Raw genomic sequence first — 23595 nt, forward strand, 5'->3', positions numbered from 1 at the left:
GATGTGGTTAAAATGTCTGCAAATTTCATGGACTTGCAGTTGAAGTGAAATTGATGGAGTTCTGTTCTGTTTAAATTCTTCCATGTGAGTGGAAACAACTAGTCAGGAAAAAATGTGTCTTTTTAGGATGTGATGGTTTTAATTTCAGATTATTTTTACATTTTCAAACTCCAAGTGATGCAATACAAATTAATGTTCAAAGCAGAAATTAATTAGGGTCTACTAAAAATTAGCTCACTGTGACTCATTTGTCTGTCTTGGGTCTGATTCTCCTTTTCCTCAGTGGTGTAAACCAGGAGCTACACTAGTGTAAACAGAGAAGGGAAATCAGGCTGCATGTTCTCAAACTTGACCATATTTGACAGCTAAGGTCTAGATAGGTAAATAAATCATTGTCAATAGATGGATTCTCAGTGGATGGGTTTTTGAAAGTGCACAGCACTGAGCTAGCTTCTTCTCTCTTTGAAGACAATGGGAGCAGATTTAGGCCAACACTGAGTGCTTTTGAAAATCCCACCCTAATACTGAAGAATGGGCTTATGGTCCAGGTGCTGGACGAGGACCCTGGAGATCTAGGTCCAATTCCGGGCTCTGCTGAAACCTTCCCATATGACCTTGAGTAATCTGTCTGCATCCCATGTTTGTGGGAGGAGGCCAATACTTCCCTGTGGTGTTACATAGGTTCATGGGTGTAGGTGAGGCTCCCAGAAGCTGTGATGAAGAGGCCAACATAGACCCACCGACATTCCTGGTAGTGTTTACAGGCCAGATTTCTGCCAGCTGCTCCTGCTTCATTGTTCATCATTATCTTGCTCTCTCTTATTCCTCCATTTGCCAGGTCTTCCTCGCCTAAGATGACGCAGCAGATGCGGGACATTCAGCTGGCCCAGGGCAGGAAGCCGCCGGGACCTTCCTCCCCGAACGCCGCCAAGAGGCTTTACCGCAACCTCTCGGGGAAGTTCCGTGTTAACTACACTTCGTTCGACGAGGGCAGCTTGCCAGGGAGGAGTGAGAAGGAGAAGCTACGCAAGGCCTATCTTGTGAGTGCTTCAGACCAAAACTCGGCCCTGTGGTAATGCTAGGTGTACCCCGATGTGACTCCACTGGCGGTGGAGACGAGCGGGGGTGGGGTGGGGGGTGGGCAGATCCCTGGCTGTACTCCATCCTTTGTGCACACATCCCAGCAACAGAGCTGGCTGGATGTCTGTGGGGTCTGAGGCACAGTAAATTCTGTCCCTCCTGGAACAGGTGAATCCAGTCCTGAATGGTTCCTCAGGATAGGGTCGTTTGCTCTTTCTTAAAACAAAGGATTAGTATTGTCAGCTCCTTGGGGCAGGGACCGTCGTTTCATTCTGTTGGTACCATGCCTAGCGCAGTAGGGTTCCAGTCCATGACTGGGGCTCCTCAAGGCTACAGTAATACAAACCAATCAATACTAATCAGTACAGGCCTAGGTGCCTGACGAATCCACCGGCATTTTGTGCGTCGTGTTAGGCATGGAACAGCTATGGATAACGAGCCCTTTTGCCTAATGGTGTTAGGATGTCAAGGATCAGCCCTTCTGGTGGAGATTGGCAATAGACTCCATTCCGTCCCTACTATCCTTTCAGAGCCTGTTTTATGGATAGACTTGAGGCTCGGCTTTCCATCCACCTGGCGCTAAATACACTGAGAACCCCATATAATGACTTGGAATGGACCCTGGCCAAATCTCAGTGAGGAAAGCAAGGTGAGGCTGCAATACCCAGCACCCCAGGCTCAGTGGGCCCCATTTCTTGTGTCATTGCAGTTTCAGAGCAATGCAGCTCTCTTTGAGGCTGTTGAGCTGCAGGATCTGGACAGGGTGCAGGAGCTGCTAAAACAGTACAGCCCAGAAGAGCTGGACCTTAACACCCCAAACAGTGAGGGGCTTCTGCCGCTGGATATCGCCATCATGACAAACAATGCCCCCATTGCCAGGATGCTGCTGCAGGCCGGAGCCAAGGAGAGTCCACACTGTAAGTCACCATTACAGGGTATTTTTCTCACCCCCACCTGCTCTGCTGCATCTCATGCACTCTGTCTTAGATGCTAATGGAGCTCCGCTTACCGTAGCATCTAGGCACCCTAGTGCCTGGGCCAGTGTCTTCCTCTTTGAGAGTCCACTCTGCCCCACTGACCCAAAGGAAGAAGGCAGCGAGGACCTGGGGAAGGCTGACGGGAGGAGGCTTTGTAGTGCAAGGAGTGGTGCAAAGGGAGATGTGTGAGATCCTGAGGGTTAACGAGAAGGTGGATGCATTGGGGTGACACAAGTCCCCAAACCCAATGGCATGATCTAAAACTAGGAGGGAGCCAGACAGCAGGAGAGCTCAGGAGAGATTTCTGTAAGGCCTTCCTGTAGAATGGACAGCCAAGGGCTGCAGGACAGGCTGAGCTGGGAGCATGTGTGTTTCTAAAGAGAGCACAGTAGGACTTAAAAATAGGCACCTGATGCATTGTGGAAGGTCAAAGGAGGAGGCCTATGTGCCCCTTCTGCCATAGGTGATTGTCCTCCTGAGACTGGCAGCATATGTTTCCTGAGCGGGGGGGACAAGTGGATGTCTCTTTGCAGTGCCCCTCCCAGAGCTTGCCACTTGCTACCCTTTGCTGGCCTCAAGGCACATTCAGCTGCTTCGTGAGGTGGAAGGGGACTGCTCTGTACAGCAGAGGGTGGGAAGATGGAGCTAGGAGATCGTCCCAGCCTCTCCTGGACCTCTTGTGATCTCGCAGTCTCTGCTGGATAAAGGAGCTGGTGGGTAAAGACCTCCTGTGTCGTTTGCTCAGCATAGAGGAGTGGGGATTGAGTGTCCCATAAAGAGCCCTGAACGGTTTGTCCAGTGCCATGGGGGAATGAGGTTTCCCTGTTTAAATGAAGTCACTTAGTTTAATCTGTACAAGGGGATGCCCTGTTAAGCATTTATCACTCTGTCTTCAGGGATAGAGGAATATTCTGTCTCCCAGCAATGAGGCTGTGCTGTATTGGGGACTGGGCTGGCAGTGGGTCCATGCAGACAGCATGTAGTGGGGATAGCTGGCAGAAGAGCAGACAGAGACCAGGAGTTCAGACAGACAGGTGGGCTCCTTTACCTCCAGTGGAGTCAGGAAAGCCCGCAGGCTCCCCTTGGAAGGGTGGACATGGTTTAGAGCAGCTGTGAATATCAGAAGGTATCAGCCCATGTAGATAGCCAAGTCACTTTCACAGGTGGGAGGGATGAAGGCAGGTTGTTAACTCATCTGCTTGGCTTGATGGAGGTCTCATTTCATACAGTGGCCTCTGTTCTGTGCAGGAGGAAATACCAGCTAGCAGCAGGGAAGGGGATTGGCTTCATGTTTTAAGGGGGTAATAGAAGAATGATCACAGTTGCTTTCTGCAGACAAACAGCACGACTCCCACTTTTCCTGGACTGTGGGGTATTCCAGAGCAGGCACGTTGCATAATGGTGGGCAAATCTCAGAAGGGTCAGAGACCATAGTCAGTCCTGATCGGCACCCAGCCATTCATGCTCTGATCCCAGTTCTCCAAGCCAGCTGAGTTTGTGTAATAGGGCCAGGGGAGCTGGTGGGAACAGGCTGTCTCAAAGTTGCTCACCCTGCCACTCGCCCTGGGAAGTGGCCAAGTGCCTGGGAACAGACAGCAACCCTTTACTCTCAAGACAGCTTTAGTTTGGAGCCATGGGCCAGCTCCTGCAACCTGCAGGAAGGACACGAGCACTAGTCCGGGACACTGCACGGAGGGGTGGGGACGGGGAGGTAGCCTTGCCAGTAGATCTGTGACTACATGGATCTCCTGGCTGGAGGGACAGCATAGCGATCAGCTCTGTGCCATTCCATCCCTCCTAAAGCCCTGTTCAAAGCCCACTCATTCCAGCTGTGTGCATGGGAGTGACCCCGGGTAGCTCTGGGACATTGCTTATGGCCATTGTGTTATACCAATAAAATAAAAACCAGCAGGATCTTATTAAAGGGGAAAAGGCAAAATGCCACATTTATTGTGAATACAGAAAGAATCATAGTAAGCAGTTAGTTATAGCTATAACATTCCATTCAGTTTCATATTTATTCACATATTCATTCATACACACACAGGTTCTGCAAGGTTGTTACCATAGTTACCAGCCTTAGAGTTGCTCATGCCAAGCCACTGGCCAGGTGGCCTGGACATGAGGAGGGAGCAGGGCCTTGTCAGATGCTCATCTGATGCTCCTGGAAGTTGGTTTGCAGAATCAGACCCCAAAGTTGTCACTTTCTAGAGTCCATTTTTATAGGAATTTATTCCTATGCCAGTCTATGGGAATTGCTTCATCATGCTGTTGCTGAACTAATCAGCAGATGGCACATTCCTGATGGCTCCGTTATGCTAGATGTTATCTTGTTTTTTGGTTCTCCCATCCTTGAGGCTGTTGGGTGGATTCCAGTCTGCCCTCCAGGGGTCCTCTGGTTATTTCCACTTGACACCTTCTCCAGCCGATGGACACTGGATTCTTAGGCTGGCTCCTCCCTGATCATTCAGTTATTATCCACACCAAGCATCCATCCACATACATCCTCTAGCTCTATTTTAATCACAATTGTTAACAAAGAGAGATGAATACAACAAAAGGGCGGGGAGTCTCGGGGTGCTGTTTCTGTTGTTATAGAGTATTGCTTTGAGTCTCTCTCTGTGTGAGTAGTTGTTGTTACAAAGAATTGCTTTGAGAACAGACTCTGTCTTAGAATGTACTAACACAATTAGCAGCTTGCAAGTTCCACACAGAGAGGGAGAGAAACAGTACCAAAAATCAAGAGACCTCTTAATTTGTAATATCCTGGAATTTAAACTATGGGGAATCAAACTCATTTGTGATTTTAATACAGAACTTCTTTAATATGATCCAACAATTGCTGATGATGCTGCCTGGAGGATATGAATCAGGCCAAGTAACTGATGAACATATCACAGTGTACATAAGGGAGGAGCACAGGGCATAGCGTAGAATCAAAGATGTGTTGGGGGCTTGCGTGCAGTGGGCTGGACCTAACAGGCCTGTCTTCTTTCTCTCTCACTTCCCTGCCCCGGCAGTCATGAGCCTGGAGAGCCGCGCCTTGCATCTGGCAACTCTGGTGCGGGAGGCAGAGCAGCGAGTCAACGAGTTCACAGCACAGGTGGTGAATGAGACGCCCAACACTGATTGCTCAGAGAAGGAGAAGCAGCTGAAATCCTGGGAGTGGCGATACCGGCTTTACAAGCGCATGAAAGCTGGGTTCGAGCATGCCCGTGAGTGCCCCATGGACTTGCACATGGCACAGGGTGGGGACAACAAGCACCAGCACAGGGAGCAGGAGGGAAGTGGTGCATGGCTGGGGAGAAGGACTCTGGGGAGAGGACTGCACTGAGTGGGGGGGATTGCCATGGGAGCTGCAGATTGATACTCTCCTGGATAGTCACAGCAGAGTGCACTCCGCCCTGAGCCTCCCCATGACTGGACATTTCTGAACCTATCCCTGTCCTTTCTGTTCCCAGGTGCGCCGGACCCACCCACTAATGTGCACCTGTCTGTGGCCAGCAGCAGTTCTGTGCAGGTTACCTTCGGGGAGCCCTTAAGTGTCAACTCAGCCGTTGTCACCAAATACAAAGGTGAGGCCATGGGAGAACCACGCACCCGTGGCCCCTGCAGGACGCCAGAACAGGGCAGGCCCGATGCTCCCATGCTCAGGGGTAGAAGGCAGCATGGTCTAATAGTTAGGGCACGAGGCTCGGAGTCAGGAGAGCTGGGTTTTATTCCCAGCTCTGCCAGTGACTCTCAGTGACCTGAGGTGAGTCATTTTCCCCTCCCCGTCTGTACAGTGATAGTGGTATTAAAGTGCTTGGGAACTATACATGGAAAGAGCTCCTGTGATGTCAGAGCCTGTGTGATTTCACTGCGGACCAGTGATCTCTGCTATGGCTTGAGGCAAGAGGGTTTTTGCCTCCCTCCCCTCTTCTTTGACACAACTGTTGATGAGGAATAAAAATCCACAGGGCAGCCTGGTTATTGCTGAATGATCCCTTTCCAGTCACTGCTAACTAATACCGGACACTGCAAAGACCAATGGGCATTAATGTCCATAGGAATAACGTTTGTAATGACGTTATCAAGTCTGTGTTAGGGAATCTCAAATTCCAACTCAGGATGAGCCCTGAGCAAAACCCTGGTCCAAACACCCTGGAAACGTCAGGAAGTTTGTTTGTATATTTGAACTTTGCAGCTGGCCCGAACCTACTCCGGGCTGAACCAGGATTCGTACACACCCAGACAGAGGAGAAGTTTGGGTCTGGAGCTGAACTTTGCAACCCTGTCTCTTCCTCGGGTTGATCTCTGGATCCCACAGGAACAAGGCCCATTTGGCGCTAGCACCTGCTCCTGCAGAGGGATTTCCGATCCCTCCTTTCCAATCTGGTGTGTCCTCTAATATCTTTGGCTTTCACAAGAGTTTTCTTTTACCAGGAACCACCAAATCCTGATGTTTAATCTACTTTATCTGTTCCCCCTCTATGCCTTTCTCTTGCCTTTGTCTGGTCCATGTGTCTGTCTTTTTATCTCCAGGCTCGTCTATCTGTCTGTCTATTTAGCCTGTCTGTCTGTCTGCCTCTCCATCTCTTTCCCCAAATGCTCTATGCTCAGTCTCTGCTATGTCCAGAAATACAGTTGAGCCCACGGGAGCGCCTGTATTGTGCCGAATGCCTGGGGGCTCTCTGGGCAGTTGGTTTCCGATCCATTCTCCCGTTCACTCCGCTGTGCCTTTTCTCAGACATCTCTGCAGCATACGCAGCTGGCCTGGCTGTATCTAGTTCGTTGATTTCATAGTCAGTCCCCTTACAGCAGCTGTACCGTCCATGGCAGCCTGGCACTGTAAGCTAGCCCAGTCTGCCTGCCAAGCGCTACATCCCTCTCCTTGTTCATGAATGCCTCCCCAATTACTGACAAGGCCGTGGGGCTCTCTTTGTTTGCAGTTGAGTGGAGCTGTTCCCCAACCTTCTCCCCTCCCCTAGGGGAGGTGGTGATTGACAAACTAAGGAACCTGCACTTCACGATCCGGGGGCTCATGTCGGTAAGTGAGCGCGACGCCACATCCCTTCACTCTGAGCCATGGCAATGAGGCTGTGTGTGAGGGGTAAAGAGGGGTGATGGGCTCCAGGGAGAGCTGCCCTTCCCAGATGTGGGCAGTGCTAGAGTCATCTGAGGGCAGCTGAGTATGGCTGTAGCCTGTTCTTTAGCAGGCATCGCCATCTCCAGGATTACTCCCCGCAGGGGCCTGGCTCCACTCAGAGTGATAGTCACCTTTGTGTGGCTCTCTGGACTGAAGTGAATTTCAGCCTGAATGAGTCCCCACACAAAACCCCATATGTGCCCTCTACAGGGGGTACCCATACTGTGCTCTGTGGGCACGGCACAATGTTGGGAGCCACAGAGCCCTCTGCAGCTCCAAGCAGCCATCTGGCAAGTGCGTTCCCCCAGGGTTCTGTATTACAGGTGCCATATTTAGTCAGTTTGGGGCCAAGTTTTCCAAAGACAGGCGAGGTGCGTCTTCCACCCCCAGTTTTGAATTATGAGTTCACATGTGGGTACTTGCCTCTCTGGCTTCCCAAAAACATGGCTGCCAGTGGTACCCGTAATAAGGTACTGAGCCTTTGCTCATTTGCACAAATACCCGTGGTGCTTTTCTCCAAGAGACAAGACAAAGGAGAAGGAGCCTTAAAAAGCCAAGAGACAGAACAGCACATCCCCGTATGCTACAATGCATATTTGAACACACATGCATGCAGTGATCTTCTGTAGCTGACACTGCAACCTCCAGGGCACAGGGTTAATGGAAGAGGGGAGTGCAGAACTCCCTGTTAGTGCTGGGGAACGGTTCTGGACTGAGAGCCCAGCGCAAGATTCAGTGCAGGGCCTATACCAGTGTAAGGCACAGGCCCCTAGGGGTGGAAAGGTCAGTGGGGGAAGAGGTCATGGCAGTGCCAAACTGCTGCCACTTCCATTGCAGCTAGAGGGCTGTTGGGAGTGGAGTCAGTGAGCAGCACCGTCCAGGAAGGGGGCAGCCGGAAGGCATGCTGGTTCCGATTTTCCTCTGGGCAGCCATGCAGCCACATTTGCTGTTGATCCTGGGGACAGCACTCTAGATCAATGAGCCCTTCAACGCTAGTGCCATGCAGGACTCTTTGACATGCTACTAGCAGTTTGGGGAAGTGACCCATCTCTCCCCAAACCACCCCCTGGGAGGGGATGGCTTATCCCTGTTCACAGGCAGGATGGGATCCACCAGTTTACCCTTGTGGGTAGCATCTTCCCCTAGACCCCATGAAACGATAAATACCCAGGGGACTGGAGAGGCATCTGGCTTCCACAGCATGACCTTGGCTACTTTGCATGGCGAGGGAATGGGGAGGAGGGAATTCCCATGCATGCAGGATCCCCAAGTAGAAGAGAAAATAGGTTCATTCACTAAGCCTCTAATTTATCCCCTGTCTCCCACCCTGCTCCCATCTCTACCCAGGCTCCTACTAACCAGCAAATCAGAGGCTGATTCCTCAGCCACCTGCAAAGATCAGATTCTTTCACCAACTCCTTAACTCATTGGCTCTCAACCTTTCCAGACTACTGTACCCCTTTCAGGAAGCAGATTTGTCTTGCATACCCCCAAGTTTCACCTCACTTAAAAACTACTTGCTTACAAAATCAGACATAAAAATACAAAAGTGTCACAGCACACTATTACTGACAAATTGCTTATGTTCTCATTTTTACCATATAATTCTAAAATAAATTGATTGGAATACAAATATTATACGTACATTTCAGTGTATAGTCTATAGAGCAGTATTTCCAAGTCATAGAATACCAGGGTTGGAAGGGACCTCAGGAGGTCATCTAGTCCAACCCCCTGCTCAAAACAGGACCAATCCCCAATTTTTGCCCCAGATCCCAAATGGCCCCCTCAAGGATTGAACTCATACCCCTGGGTTTAGGAGGCCAATGCTCAAACCACTGAGCTATCCCTCCCCAATACAGTCATTGTCTGTATAAAATTTTAGTTGGTACTGACTTTGCTAGTGCTTTTTATGTAGCCTGTTGTAAAACTAGGCAAATATCTAAAGGAGTTACTGTATCCCATGGAAGACCTCTGTGTACCCCCAGGGGTACGCATACCCCTGGTTGAGAACCACGGCCTTAGCTAACTGGGAACGAGAACCAGCCTCCGGTTCCATCTCTGAGAGCTTACCAAGGTCATGGGATGGTTTGGGCCAATGTCTCTGAAACCCTCAGGGCCCATGTTGCCTGTCAGCTGTCTCCTTCCCAGGGTGCTATGGAGCAGTTCAGAAAGCAAACACAGGAGCCATGGCTCTGAGAAGTGTGGCTCAGTGACGAACTTGACACGTGGCAGCTGAGTCAGAGATATAGCTTTTAAGCCAATATGCCAAGTCTGTCCCACAAACCCCAGCCTGAGTGTGATGGTATTATCTGGAGCAGTGCTGAGGAAGTGAAAAGGCCATTGGAGACTCCTCATCAGGGGGGCAGAGAGATCACGAGAGAGGCTCCTGCAGTGAATGGAGGGAGCTACTGTCTTGGTGTAAGACAGTTTTGCAGTGGGAGGGGAGTTTGAGCAGGAGGAGCTAGACCAGGAGTGGCCAACCTGAGCCTGAGGAGGAGTCAGAATTTACCAGTGTACATTGCCAAAGAGCCACGGTCATACGTCAGCAGCCCCCATCCGCTTCCTCCCTCTCCCCCTGCTCCCAGCGCCTCCTGCCCACCGGCAGCCCTGCCAATTCAGCGCCTCCCCCTACCTCCCCACACCTGCCGATCAGCTGTTTTGAGGCGTGCAGGAGGCTCTGGGGAGGAGCGAGGGCACGGCAGGCTCAGGGGAGGGGGCGGGAAGGGGTGGAGTGGGGGCAGGGCCTGGGGCAGAGCCAGGGGTTGAGCAGTGAGCACCCCCCGGCACACTGGAAAATTGGCGCCTGTAGCTCCAGCCCCGGAGTCGGTGCCTGTACAAGGAGCCGCCTATTAACTTCTGAAGAGCCGCATGTGGCTCCGGAGCCACCGGTTGGCCACCCCTGAGCTCGACGTTAAAGCTAGACACAGAAGTTCACTATAATGCTATGTCTATGCTCATGGCGGCGTGTAGAGTACAGGCACTGTGTGTAGCTACACGCCACAGAGGAAGGCTCCGGCAGCTGTGGAGGCCACAGGGAAGGGCTCCAGTTGCTGGGGAGGCTATGGGGAAGGGCTTTGGTTGCTGAGAAGGCCGCAGGGAAGAGCTCTGGTGGCTGAGGAGGCCGCGGGGAAGGGCTCCGGTGGCTGGGGTGGCTGCGGGGAAGGGCTCTGGTTGCTGGGAAGGGCTCTGGTGGCTGGGGAGGCCACAGAGAAGGGCTCTGGTGGCTGGGGAGGCTGCAGGGAAGGGCTCTGGTGGCTGGGGTGGCTGCGGGGAAGGTCTCTGGTTGCTGGGAAGGGCTCTGGTTGCTGGGGAGGCCACAGAGAAGGGCTCTGGTGGCTGGGGAGGCTGCAGAGAAGGGCTCTGGTGGCTGGGGTGGCTGCGGGGAAGGGCTCTGGTTGCTGGGAAGGGCTCTGGTTGCTGGGGAGGCCACAGAGAAGGGCTCTGGTGGCTGGGGAGGCTGCAGGGAAGGGCTCTGGTGGCTGGGGTGGCTGCGGGGAAGGGCTCTGGTTGCTGGGAAGGGCTCTGGTTGCTGGGGAGGCCACAGAGAAGGGCTCTGGTGGCTGGGGAGGCTGCAGGGAAGGGCTCTGGTGGCTGGGGAGGCTGCGGGGAAGGGCTCTGGCAGCTGGGGAGGCCGTGGGACACTGCACTGCTAAAATTAGAAGTGTGGCAGGGGAGGCATTGCTTGGGCATGTGGAGAGCCTGTAGGGTACATATCCTAGCATTCAGGTGCATAGGGCGCTCTACTCTACTCACCTAAGCCGTGCCTCACCATGTACTGTTTACACCCGTGCTAGCTGGTGCCTGTACTCTACACTCCGCTGCAAGTGTAGACGTACCCTACATCACTCACAGTCTGGCATAATTGATCATCTCTGCTCCATACAGCTCCTAGGCTTGAGTAGCAAGGGAAGCTGCAGATCAGCTGGTGCCTTAGCAGAGTCAGATGGGGGCTCTGGGTTGGGATAGTGGGGGTGCTGCAGGGGAAGATTGAGTGTGATTAAATGAGCTGTGTGAGAGGTGCAGGACTAAAGAGCTGGATCAGGATCAAAATGCATTGTCAGAGCTGTGTGTGGACCTGGACAGGAGGAAGGAAGGGGTATTGTAGGTAGTAATGGGAAAGTCCTCAGCAGAGCTGCAGGGCAGTGTAGGACTAGAAAGGGAGGCAGTGCTGTGAGTCAGGGTGGATGGAGCTGCAATAGCAGTGGGATGTTGCAGGTCATAGTGGAAGGTCATTAACACAGTGGGCCAAAGGTGATTAGGGGCTTTGGAAAATCCCACAAGGTGCCTATCTGCATCTTTAGGCACCTAAAATCGGGCCCACTGTGCCTAGCTCTAACCAGAGCCACCATTGTTTGTTTCATGAGCACTGAAAGCTTTGGTCCATCCATCCATCTCCCAAAAAACCCAAAAGCTCTCAATCCACAAACGCATGGCTTGAGCTGTAGGTCACTGTCAGTTCTGCAGCTGCTTCTGCATGAGCACGGATGACGGCAGGCTACGTCGTTCATTTGGCCCCTCACCTCCCAGCTTGCGGCACTCTCCTCTGTGTAGCAGGAGGAGGGGGTGGATAATGCCATGGAGACACTCCAGGGCAGGGGTGGCCAACCTGAGCCTGAGAAGGAGCCAGAATTTACCAATATACATTGCCAAAGAGGCACAGTAATACATCACCAGCCCCGCCATCAGCTCCCACCCTCCAGCCCCCAGTGCCTCCCACCCGCCAGCAGCCCCACCAGTCAGCACCTCCTGCCTGCCACAATCAGCTGTTTCGCATGGCAGGAGGCACTGTGGGGGAGGGGGAGGAATGACGGCATGGCAGGCTTGGGGGAAGGGGCAGGGGTCTTGGGGGAAGGGGTGTAGCGGGGGCAGGGCCTGGAGCAGAACAGGGGGTTGACCAGTGAGCACCCCCTGGCAAACTGGAAAGTTGGCATCTGTAGTTCTAGCCCCAGAGTCAGTGCCTATGCAAGGAGCTGCATGCTGAAGAGCCGCATGCTGCTCCGTAGCCACAGGTTGGCCACCCCTGCTCCAGGGGAAGGAAGGCTGCAGGGAACCCTACTCCCTTACAAGTGCTGGGAGCAATGGGATGCTATGAGTCTGTGAGACTTTCCAGTCATATTTACTGCCGCTTACTTCCCCATCCCCTGCAGGGCACAGCCTACTACGTCCAGGTGTCAGCCTACAACATGAAGGGCTGGGGACCCCCACAAGCCTCAGTGCCAACTTTTGCTATCCCCTCCAGTAAGTACGAGCATGGGGGACTGTGGATATGGGAGCTGCTGCTTGCCTCGTGTGAACTGGTTTGGACTTCTGGGTGGTTGTGGATGTTACAGGCCTGACTCCCATTTATAGCAAGAGGCCACTTTGCACCACTCTGGCAGGCAAAGGGTGCCTGAAAGTGGGAGCAAATGACTTCTACTCACTTTAAGGCCCCTTTACACTTTCCAAGCAGTGTAAAGCAGCTTTATGGTGAATGAAAAGTAGAATCTAGATATCTATCTACTTCTAGATCTCGAGATGTATGTGTAATGGAAATAATGTAGAGATCTAGATCCAGTTTTAGATCTATGTGTATAATAATATAGAGAGATTTGGATGTAGATGTATAATGTGTGTATGTGTTGATCTATATATAAAACTAGATGTAGCTCTGTATATAGAACATATATATAAATAATAAATGGATCTACATTCTGCTATGTGTGTATAATAATGGGTGTATACATGTACAGTAATAGGTATAAATAGTACAGATAGTGCATCTGATTACCATTTACACGGAAATGGCTGTACGCTGTTCTGGCAGTGAGTATAAATTACATTTAGACTCACTTTAAAGCCTCTTTACAGTGCAGGACCAGTGTAAAGCTGCCTTAGCATAATGAGAATCAGGCTGTGCGTGTGTGTGCATGTGTTTGCATTATATGTGTGCATATTGATATAGCAGGTATGTATAAATGGAGTTGAAGTTAAACAGACTACTGGTTTATTTTTATCTTCTTTAATATTACTCCCCTGTATACAAATCCCTCGCGTTCCCAATGTAATATAGCCAGGCACCTCCCTGGGTGTTTTTAAAGCTCCTAAAAATAGTGCCAAATCCCAGCCAAAGTTAACAGAGCTGAACTTTCCATGGAAAACAGCAGTGTGCCAGACAGGGGGGTTTAAACCAATTTAAGGTACAGCTAATGTAAAAGACCAGTCAGCCCTGATTCCCTCTCGCTCGGTAGCTCTGCCACCTCATAACCAGCTGGAGCTGGCCAAAGGGATTATTTATTTATTTGTCTAGGTGCATTGTGCTCTCAGCACTGACTGGTCTGAGGAAGCTTCAGCTCCAGGGGAGTCCTGGAGGAAGACACTGGAAAGATTTTTAAACAAACAGTCAAGAGCAGCAGCAGACACGACCTTGTTCTTTACCTTGATTTGTCATCTGCTTCTCCTGGCCACAGCTGTTAACGTCTGACCACTCACAGTTACTGTTGGGTGGGTGTGTGGCATGCAGGTGCTAACCATGGCCAGTGTCTCTCCAAAATCTGAACTGATCCAGAGAGAGAGAGAGAGAGACAGGGCGAGATGGAGAGCGAAAGAAAGATCTGTGCTGTCTCTGAAGAATGACCCAAGATCAGTCTCTAAAGCCTATTTGCTGCCATGGGACAGTGCAGGTTTTGCATGGCTGTCACAAAATGGGCTCCCACAAAATGGGCTCATAAGAGAAAGGAACATCTGTGTTATTTTTCCGCTGAATCTTGGCTCCCCTCTTCTGTACTCTGTAGCTTCACAAAATATTGGTCCTGATCCTCCGCGAGTGTCAATGTGCATGGCTCCAGTGAAGATAACAGGGCTGCATCCATTTGCATCCTCTGGGGATCTGGCCCAGTATCCCATGCAAGGCATGTAGTTTCTCCTGCCCAGTGAGCCACCCTGGTGACTTCTGTTTTTCTCTAGGCAGCAATGCCTCCCAGCTAGTGTCACTAACTGAGCTCCAAGGGTTGCTCATTTCATCCCATCCATCTCGGGAAAGCGTAGCCATGAGAGGCCTGTGGGCAAGAGAAAAGAAGACAAAGAAGGCTTTCTCACAGGCTCCATAGACCCCTATCCCATGACTTGGCTACAGTAGTTTGCTCCTGCCTATGGAGTGGGCAGATGAGGCAGCCATGAGGTAAAGAACCATGTAGCATGCTGTGACTTCATGGAGACCTGACATTGGAGGGTGGGGTAGAAAATAGAAGGAAACAGCTGTTCCTGAACGTTAGCTGTGAGGCTGAAAGGGGGTAGCTGAGGCTCCATCAGCCTGAGGCAGCTTCAGCACTGGTCAAACCTACACTGGGGTAATAGTCACCCTCCTTCCCCATAGACTGGCGGGAATATGATGGGAGAGCACCAAGGCGCAGGGGACAAGCCGAAGCCTTAGATCACCTTCTCAGCCAGGTGAAGACTGTGCACCAGCATTGTGTCTGCCATGGTGAGTCCGGGTCTGCAGGCCGAGCAAAGCTCACGGTTTATACAGCACAGGCTAGGATAGCATGTGAGCCAACCCCTACTAGCTAGGAGGAGTTGCTCCGAGGGATGAAATCAGACTAGATAGGCACAAGAGGGATAGTTCTGGTAGCTGAGTTTTAACACTAGAATCAGTACAGCTTGTCCCTCCCTACAGCATGTTCCTTTGCACATTACAGTACTGTTCTTGGTGGGGTGGTGCCCCTTCAGAAGACGTTAGATGGCTTTGGGGTGGGCCTGCCCCCCTCTACTTGCATTGCTTCTTAGCAGAGGGAGCTACTGGGAATCCTGGTACACTGCTGGTATCAGCAGGGTCAGAGGAAATGGGGAGACAAAGCCATTGCCAGTGTCCTGTCTGAAAAGACATGAAGGAGGCAGCCAGGGAAAGCATGAGGGAGGAGATTGTAACCAGCTTCTCTTTAATGGTGAGGAACATCCAGAGGCTCTGGGGTGACTGAGATCTGCACCCCAGTCCTGGTGTGTCACGGAGGCTCCTTTGAGATCACTGGTATTGCTGGCTTCCAGAACAGCCTTTCTCATTGTACCTCTGCATTTCTGCTCCCAGTTCTGGAACTGCAGAAATCTCACAAGCATGTAGCAAGTTAGCAGAGAAGTGGGGCTGGTATCAGGCTGTAGAGCCTTTCACCTACAGGTCACTGGGTCAAACCCAGCCCTGGATCCATGTGGGGAAGCTTGCATCACCCATGTACCATATACCTGGTCTCTGATTAAAGACAGAACTGTCACCCCAGCACCATTCACTGGTACTAAGCATTTCCAGGGTCAGCATGCTGTGGTGGTGGGCACTGTACAAATAGCACCCCCACATCCCAATTTACTGTTCTCTATGCTGCCTTGTTCTCCAGAGTCCTGCAAGAACCAGACACAGAGCAGGAAGCACTCGGTCTCCAAAAGCCTGAAGCACCTTTTCCACCCTGGCAGCAAGTTCTTAAAGACTCTGAAAAGGTAAGTGTGGGTGAAAAGGCAGGGGCGACCCTCTGCTCAGGGTGTCCCTAGGCCTCTGCCTGCCAGAAGCTGGGACTGAATGACAGCGAATGGATGACTCAATAAATTGCCTGGTTCTGTTCACTCCAGCTGAAGCATCTGGCACTGGACACTGTCAATGACGAAGTGCTGGGCTAGATGGACCATTGGTCTAACCTAGTATGGCCGCTCTTATGTTCTAATATCTGGGAGCATGTCTCCCATCGTAGACTCATACCATGCTGTCATGGTGTAAAGCGGCCTGGACTTGGCTTCCTGCATGTGATAAAAACAAAAGCAAAACTTAATGAAAAATCTGGGCTTCAATAGCAAAAGCTGTTTCTGCTCTTGGAGGAGATGGGCTCGTCCTCAGGGATGAGCCAGTCAGCAAGGGGAGCTGGCCACTGGCTTGCATCAGCACCGGGGACAGTGGACCTCTGAGGGGCTGCAGAAAACAGTCATTTAGGAAATCTTTCCTCTTGCTCTTACACACACCTGCTTTCCCTGCTTTCCTGCATCTCGAAGTCCCTGCTTCTAGGCTCCCCTGTGCACTCTGGGAGAAAGACACCTTTGGAAACTAACCTACCCCGCAGCAATAACGGGCTTTCTCCCAAAATCTATCTCCTTTCTCACCACAGGGGCCTGTATCTCACCTCCATCTTCTACAAAGATGACAACATCCTGGTGACACATGAGGATCAGATCCCTGTGGTGGAGATAGATGACACCTACTCCTGCCTACTCATGCAGGACTTCCTTTGGTTCACCAAGGTAACACATGTGGCTGCTCTGTCCTGCGTGCTATGGCCTTAGCACCTGTGATTGCAGGCCACCTTTCCTATGCCGCCACTGTTGAGGCACTGGTGAAATTAGGGCTCAGGGCAGTACACCATCCAGTTAAGTGCTTTGCTGCAGGATTCTTTTAACAAGATCAAGGAAAGACTCAGATTTTACCCACCAGTGTCTGAAGCCAGCCTTGTTCCATTTCTATTGCTGAGTAGATGTAGTAGCCCCATAATGATTTACTTCTGCAGTTCTTTCACCCTCAGCTAACTGGATCTGGGTTTGTCCTGAGGGCTGAGGTTTAGCTGGATTGAGAACAGTTGCACCATGTCAGAGGCAGCCTAGGTGGATGAAATTAGTGGGTGCTACTTCTGTGACTTACACCAAGGATTCAGACCACTGCACATTCAGACCACTGCAGCTCCTGGGCTTCCCGATGTTGTCTCTGGACATTTCTCTGTGATGCTACCCTCATGTGTTCAACACAGCATGGCTATAGAATACCATAGAGAGCTCATTGCAGTGAGACACTGGCAGAGCCAGCATGAATCAAGCTGTATGACTAGTGCCAACCTCCAATTGGCAGCCACTGACACCAGTTGGGGTGACTGTTCCAGGACTGTAGCTCGTCCCACTTTCTGTACTAATGGAGAAACCTCCTGGAAGATGCTTCCACACAGCCCAAGCACTGACGACATGCCTGAAGCCTTTAATGGAGAAGAAACACAACATATCCGCTTGCAGTGGCCCACATAGAACCCCGCTTGTGTTTGCCCATTGTGTGCCACCCATCTATGCTGCTGCGGATTTGTACCATCTTTCTCTGAAGGGATATTCTGCCTCTTTGTCAGCAGCCTTGTGTTTGACTGTGTCACTGCTGCCTTTTGCTGCAGCAGCAGCGTTGAAGGACCAGCATTGTCACTTCCGTAGGCTCATGCAGAACTAGGCATACAGGATACCACTGTAGTGCAGCGTGTTCCGGAGGCAGCACTGAAGTGGTGGAAAGGGACACTGCCAAGTAGTTCAAGACCAGCATTTGATCTCCCATATCTTAAAATGGTTCTAATCTGCTGAGGAGCACCCTCTGGGATGTCCCAGATGTAGGTTTAAAAAGGCCTCGATTGCAGAGATGTTAAAATGCACGGACAAAATTTATGTAGGACCTACACAAATCCAGTGTTTTATTTTTGCTCCTGTGCTGTGTAGCTGTCCCTTGTCTCTGAGCTGTGCTGACATTACTGGGGGTTGAACAGGTCTCCTGGGTGACAGGCGTGTTATAAAATCCTAGGTGGGGGTGTGTTGTTGATGGCTCTGCTCCATACACTGCAGGTTGCTTGCATGTGGGATGAGATCTTGTGGCTGCGTCAGTGTCTCACCGTCTCCCAGTCATCCTGCTCCTGTGTCCTGCAGACGCGCTTCAAGATGCTGCTGGCCATCTCACAAATGCAGGTGGGAGGAGGTGCATGAGAGAGAAGCAGTTGGCCCAACAGCCCCGCTGTGTGTGGCATCTCTTATCGAGACAGGCTCGCTGTACCAATCCAGTAATGTCAGCAGGGGGACATTCCGACCTGGGAATCCTACTGCAGTATTACATGGACGTGATGCCATGAGACACACCCAGTCACTCCCTACCCTACTTAGCAGAACATAAGGACCTAGTGTGTGATAGACTAGGAGATCCAATTTGGATGATAACTAGGGAGATCCAAGTTGGGTGATCCAAGTTTTGGGAGATCCAAGTTGGGTGATAACTAGGGCCCTACCAAATTCACGGCCACGAAAAACCCATCACGGACCATGGAATCTGGTCTTCCCTGGTGAAATTTAGTCTTTTGTATGCTTTTACCCTATATTATACAGATTTCACCGGGGAGACCAGCATTTCTCAAACTGGGGGTCCTGACCCAAAAGGGAGTTGCAGGGGTGTCACAAGGTTATTTTAGGGAGGTTGTGGTATTGCCACTCTTACTTCTGTGCTGCCTTCAAAGCTCGGAGGCGGGAGAGCAGTGGCTGCAGGCCGGGAGCTCAGCTCTGAAGGCAGAGCCGCCGCCAGCAGCAGCGCAGAAGTAAGGATGGCCTGGTATGGTACTGCCACCCTGACTTCTGCGCTGCTGCCTTCAGAGCTGGGCAGCTGCTGTCTGAGGGCCCAGTTCTGTGGGCAGCGGCAGAGAAGTCAGGGTGGCAGTACCATACCAGGCCATCCTTACTTCTGCGCTGCTGCTGGCGGCGGCTCTGCCTTCAGAGCTGGACTTCTGGCCTGCAGCCGCCGCTCTCCAGCTGCCCAGCTCTGAAGGCAGTGCCGCCGCCAGCCGCAGTGCAGAAGTAAGAGTATCAGTACCGCAACCCACACTATAATAACCTTGCGACCCCCACCCTCCCACAACTCCTTTTTGGGTCAGGACCTCTAAAATTACAACACCGAGAAATTTCAGATTTAAATAGCTGAAATCATGAAACTTATGATTTTTTAAAGCCTATGACCATGAAATGGACCATGAATTTGGTAGGGCCCTAATGATAATCCCGGGTTTTAGCCCACCAGTCTTACCAGTGCCCTGGACCACTATCGCTTTCTTTGTCCTCTCCAAGTCTGCCAGGCTAAATGCTGCAGCTGAGGGGCGTAGGGTGGTATATGAAGAGGGTCCCCCATGCATGCCCCGGCCAAGACTACATAGACAAAGGATGCCCATGCCCTTCATAACCCACCACTCCAGCCCCCTCCCCAGTCACAGAAACAGCCTCCTCTCAGGATATGGAGTGGCTAGCTTCCTGCAGAGCCAGGTCAGTCAGTGCTGCCCCATAACAAGTCTCCTATCTATGTCTATGTCTATGAAGGGGCTGCTAGGAATCCAGGACCTGGGACAGGTCTTCTTTGAGCCAATCAAAGACAAGCAGGGCAACATCTTGATAGTGACACTGAAGGAGGTGAAAACCAACCAGACCTTTGAGAGCGTCCGCTGGGTCCCACTCTCCAAGCTGCAGACAAGCCGCAAGTCCATCTCCTCTCCAGAAGAGCCCACCTCTCTGGATATGCTGCTGATAACAATGCAGGTGGCCATTCTCATGCCAAAGGAGGGCTTGGAAGGGGGGAAAGGAATCATGGAAAGTTTTAGGAAAATAAGGCTCAGGAGCCGAACTGGGCTCTGCGTCTCCTGAGCAGTCTGTGGCAAGTCCCCTCAATGTGGTATTTAGTTCTCCAAATACTTGTTTACCTTTTTTTTATACCAGTTACTCCTTTTGCTTCCCTGGTCTGTTTCTTTCCCCAGCCTGTTAGCAAACCTCTGCAAAGAATTTCCCCTTCCCTGATGGCCTGGCCTTACCTTTGTCTTTGCACCCTCTGATTCTCGTACTGCAGCCTCTCTCCTTTCTCTTCCCTTCAGACATGTGTCTGTCTCAACAAGATCTCCTCAAGCACCTGTACAAGGGGCTCTTGAGGCAGCTGACACAAAGCCACTGTCAGTGCCAGCTAGGATTAGCAGCAGGCAAACCACAAAAAGTTTGGTTGTGAGGCTCTCGAATCTCAGGGGATTGCAACATGGGGCTGGCAATCTGACAACAGGCTCTTTTGTGTGGTTGCCAGTCCTTCTAGTTCTCTGCTGTTGGGGCGCCAGTCCTGGCTGAAGACTGGAAGTGCAGATGAAATGACTGAACAGAACTCATTCAAACTGCACACGCGGTTCAGTGTGAGGCTGAGGCCTGGTTTGGTTCTTAATTTATCCAGGTCTGTTCACCCCTCTGCCTAGGACTCCGAAAGGGCAAGTTTCCTCAGAGCTACCCCTGACAGCCCCAGTTCTGCCATTGTCCGTCTGCAGATTGTGTGTAGAGGTAGAGAGGAAGAGTGTGAGGGAGAGTCCTGCCATGTGAGATGCTTTATGTTGACCTCTTCTTCCTCCTCAGGACAAACTGGCTTACCACCAGAGAAGCAGCCAAGCCCTCGCCCCAGGCCTCTACCTGGGCTATCTGAAGCTCTGCAGTGCAGTAGACCAGATCCGAGTGCTGGTGCCTGAAGAGTTACCCAACATCCTTTGCCATGTGAAAATTCGGACCAATCCCAACATCTCCAGGTGGGCATGCACAGCAGCTGAAGTCCTGAGTGGCTTAGCTTGGCCAGCCAAGATCATTTCTCGAATCCAGACCCCAAAATCCCACCTTTGCTGCCTGCCTCTCCCACACTGTCATCCCTGCCATTAGCTTTACATTCTGCTCCAAACCCAGTCCATGGCTGCCTGGGACATCCAAGGCACCAGCTGCTCTGTGAGCTATAATTAAACCATGACCCAGTGCTATCCTCTGTAGCCAAGATTTAAACCAAGGCACTGTGCTCTTCCCTCTTGCTCTTTCACCAGCTAGGAGACTGTTATGAGGAGCTGCTGGCTACCGTTTAGATGCCTCCCTGAAGGAAGGTGAAGCTTAGGCTGCATTTCAGGGATGAATGCCATGGTTCACAGTACATACCTGCTAATGCATGCTCACTGACACGTGGCTGTGGACAGTCCTGAACGATGGCAAGTCTCTGGTTTCTCTCTGTGATTGTCTCTTGTTCTCCAGGGAGGAGTGGGAGTGGCTACAGAACCTGGCCAATTTGGAGGAGCCAAGTCCCACCGAGCCAGAGTTTGAGACTTCCCAGAACCCCTTGTATCAGGAGCTCCAAGGGGCCATTAAGGAGCTAGTGAACCTGGTAAACATCCCCCTGCAAGAGGTAAAAGTGGGAGCTGAGGGGTGTGGGAGGAATGGCGGGAGCTGTGGTCCACACAGCCTGCTGGCTTGTGCCGTGGCAAACCAGCTGTCTCAGCCTCTGGAGGCGGGACTGGCCTCTTTGTGGTTAAAGTGTTCATTGTATTCCCTTGCCCCACAAACTGAATTGAGTTTGTGGGGCTACAAGCATGTCTCTGTCCCTGCCCCAGAGGCAGAGCTGGGAGCTGCTCTCCGAGTTCGGCACCTCCTCAGTAACTGCCCTCGGGCCCAAAACAAAACGGTTGTGTTTTGATTGGCAGTAGCACCTGGCTCTGCCTGAGGCGTCTTGTTTCAGCTCACTGCAGTGATGGGACCCCTCTTCCAGCTAACCTCTGGTAGGAGCTGGACTCACTGGGGCACACTGAGAACTGATCCCTTTTCCTCCATTCAATTTCCAACCCAGGGTCCTGATTCAGCAAGGTCCATAGGCAGGTGAGCATCCTAATGCTTAACATTAGGTACATGCATAAATACCTTGCTGGATTGGGGCTGAGGTCACTGCAGGGGTGGGTGGAGGGTCTCTCTCTCTCTTGGATTTTGCTCTAAAGAAGTCTAAAGAAGCAGCATAGAGGCTATCGGAGGAGGTGAGGTGTCCAAGCTATCCCAGAACAAAGAGGATTTGGGATGGTAGTACAGCATAACAAAGCAATGGAGCCTGGCACCTAGGGAGTAAATGATGGATGCCAATTATCTCCCCAGTGGGGAGGTCCGTTGGGAGCCTTTGTCATATGAGAAGTGGTGACGTTCAAAGCATGCTCAGTGGGCAGGGGAGCGCTCTGCCATCAGCCATGCTTTGGGACATTTCTGTCTAAGACGAAGAGGGGTGATGATTTTGCACTGCTCTGGTTACAGTGGTGGAAATAACGCATTGTTCCTGCTTTTCTCTTTGAATGCTGCAGGCTAAAGATTTCCGTCTGTACAGTCAAGAGGTGCTAGACTTCGGGGGACAAGTCTCCTTTCTCCTGCTGCTTCCTCCATCTGATGACGTCTGCACTGCCCCGGGCCAGAACAGCCCATACACCCCTCGCTCCGGCTTCCTCACGCTGCCTCTCCAGATCTTTGAGCTAGGTGAGAATGTCAACAGAGGAAGCCCAACCATCCCTGCCTCCTGTGTCCTCTAATCTTGGATCTGAATGTGACCTGCACAGTACTGCTCCAGAACACCTCCATCTTGCCCGTCTCCTGCCTTCCTTCCCCTTCACAAGCCTTTGGGCCCTGCAGTGATAGGCAGTGCCTTCCCCCTGCTTAGGGGCACGTTCCCCTGCCCTAACAAAGCCAGCGGGGAGGAGTTAGCCTTCCAGGGGTTTAGAAAGTCACCTCAGTGCTGAGCTCCACCACAGTTAGGGCAGGAGCAACCCCACCTTAGAGAGGGCCATTGGAGTTCCTGGAAGAGGAGCTTTTAGAGTCTGGTGGGGTGCAGGTCCCCCAGGGAAGGAGAATGTGCAGAAGGGGTTCTCAGAGCTTCTCAGATGCCAGGGAGTGGGTGGGAACTCACACTGTTGTGGGCTTTGTGATTGTCTTGCCTGTCCTTGGTAACAGGAGTGCTGATACCCCCATGGAGAGGTGGGTATCTTCTCCCATGTCGCAGTGATCCACCTTGATCTCTCCTGTGTGGTGGAAGGGGAAAGTCTCCTGTTGTCCTTGTTAAGTGGGATTGTCCTGTAGTGTCTGCAGGAGCCAGGGGCTCCAGGGGAGAAAGCAGGACTGTGGCTCCAGAGAAGCAAGGCGCTGGGATAGCTGCTGTAGGTACAAAGCCTGCTTTTGCCACGCAGCTTGCTGATGAGGGCAGACTGAAATGGCTCAGTCTGCTGGGTCCACTCAGGGCTTACAAGAACGAGCCTTTTGCTTTTGTAGGTGGTGCTGCTGAGTGAGGTCTTTCCAGCTGCCTGGACTGCCAACCGCACTAGCTGGTTCAGCCCCAGCTCTTCAGAGAGCAGTGTGATAGATGCTAGCAGCACACTGACAGTGAATGGCAGGTGCAGCAGACATTGCCTCTCTCTGGTATCCCAGCTCAGCCCCCGTCATGCACTCTCTGCATTCCTCTGGGCAGCCACCAGGGGGAGAGAACAATGGCTGCCCCTTGTTACAGCTCAGATACACCTGTGAGGAGGGCCAGTCCCTCCATCCCGTTCCAGCAACCTCCATAAAGGATGTCACTTCTCTGAAATAATGCTAAATCCAGTACCTGGACCTGGGCTAGCACTGCAGCATGGGAACCGTTGCAGAGCCTGCGGTGATAGCAAAAGATGGGCCTTTGTCCATACTCATTCAGTCCTGCTTTCCCCAGCTGTGGGTTTCACCCTCAGTAATGGAGAACACCCTCCCCTCATGTGGTCTGGGCAGAATTCAGCCTTCATGTGTGTGCAGTCCTGTCCTCGGAGTCCTTGATGCATCTCTGCCGGGTTCAGTCTG

General features: G+C 51.8%; 1 protein-coding gene across 1 annotated transcript in view; it reads left to right on the top strand.

The window, feature by feature from the left end:
- The first annotated feature begins 854 nt into the window (after window positions 1-854).
- LOC144271453 (ankyrin repeat and fibronectin type-III domain-containing protein 1-like) overlaps window positions 855-23595 on the top strand; it is a 105331-nt gene continuing 82590 nt past the window's right edge. The window contains exons 1-14 of the mRNA XM_077828814.1: window positions 855-1040; window positions 1790-1997; window positions 5078-5272; window positions 5519-5632; window positions 6989-7086; window positions 12336-12426; window positions 14540-14647; window positions 15549-15648; window positions 16305-16437; window positions 17779-17898; window positions 19285-19500; window positions 20347-20513; window positions 20998-21148; window positions 22083-22251. Coding sequence (XP_077684940.1) covers window positions 855-1040; window positions 1790-1997; window positions 5078-5272; window positions 5519-5632; window positions 6989-7086; window positions 12336-12426; window positions 14540-14647; window positions 15549-15648; window positions 16305-16437; window positions 17779-17898; window positions 19285-19500; window positions 20347-20513; window positions 20998-21148; window positions 22083-22251 — 2056 coding nt within the window. The remainder of the gene's footprint in view (window positions 1041-1789; window positions 1998-5077; window positions 5273-5518; window positions 5633-6988; window positions 7087-12335; window positions 12427-14539; window positions 14648-15548; window positions 15649-16304; window positions 16438-17778; window positions 17899-19284; window positions 19501-20346; window positions 20514-20997; window positions 21149-22082; window positions 22252-23595) is intronic.

Source organism: Eretmochelys imbricata, chromosome 10 (assembly GCF_965152235.1).
Source record: "Eretmochelys imbricata isolate rEreImb1 chromosome 10, rEreImb1.hap1, whole genome shotgun sequence".
In the NCBI taxonomy this organism is placed as follows: Eukaryota; Metazoa; Chordata; order Testudines; family Cheloniidae; genus Eretmochelys; species Eretmochelys imbricata.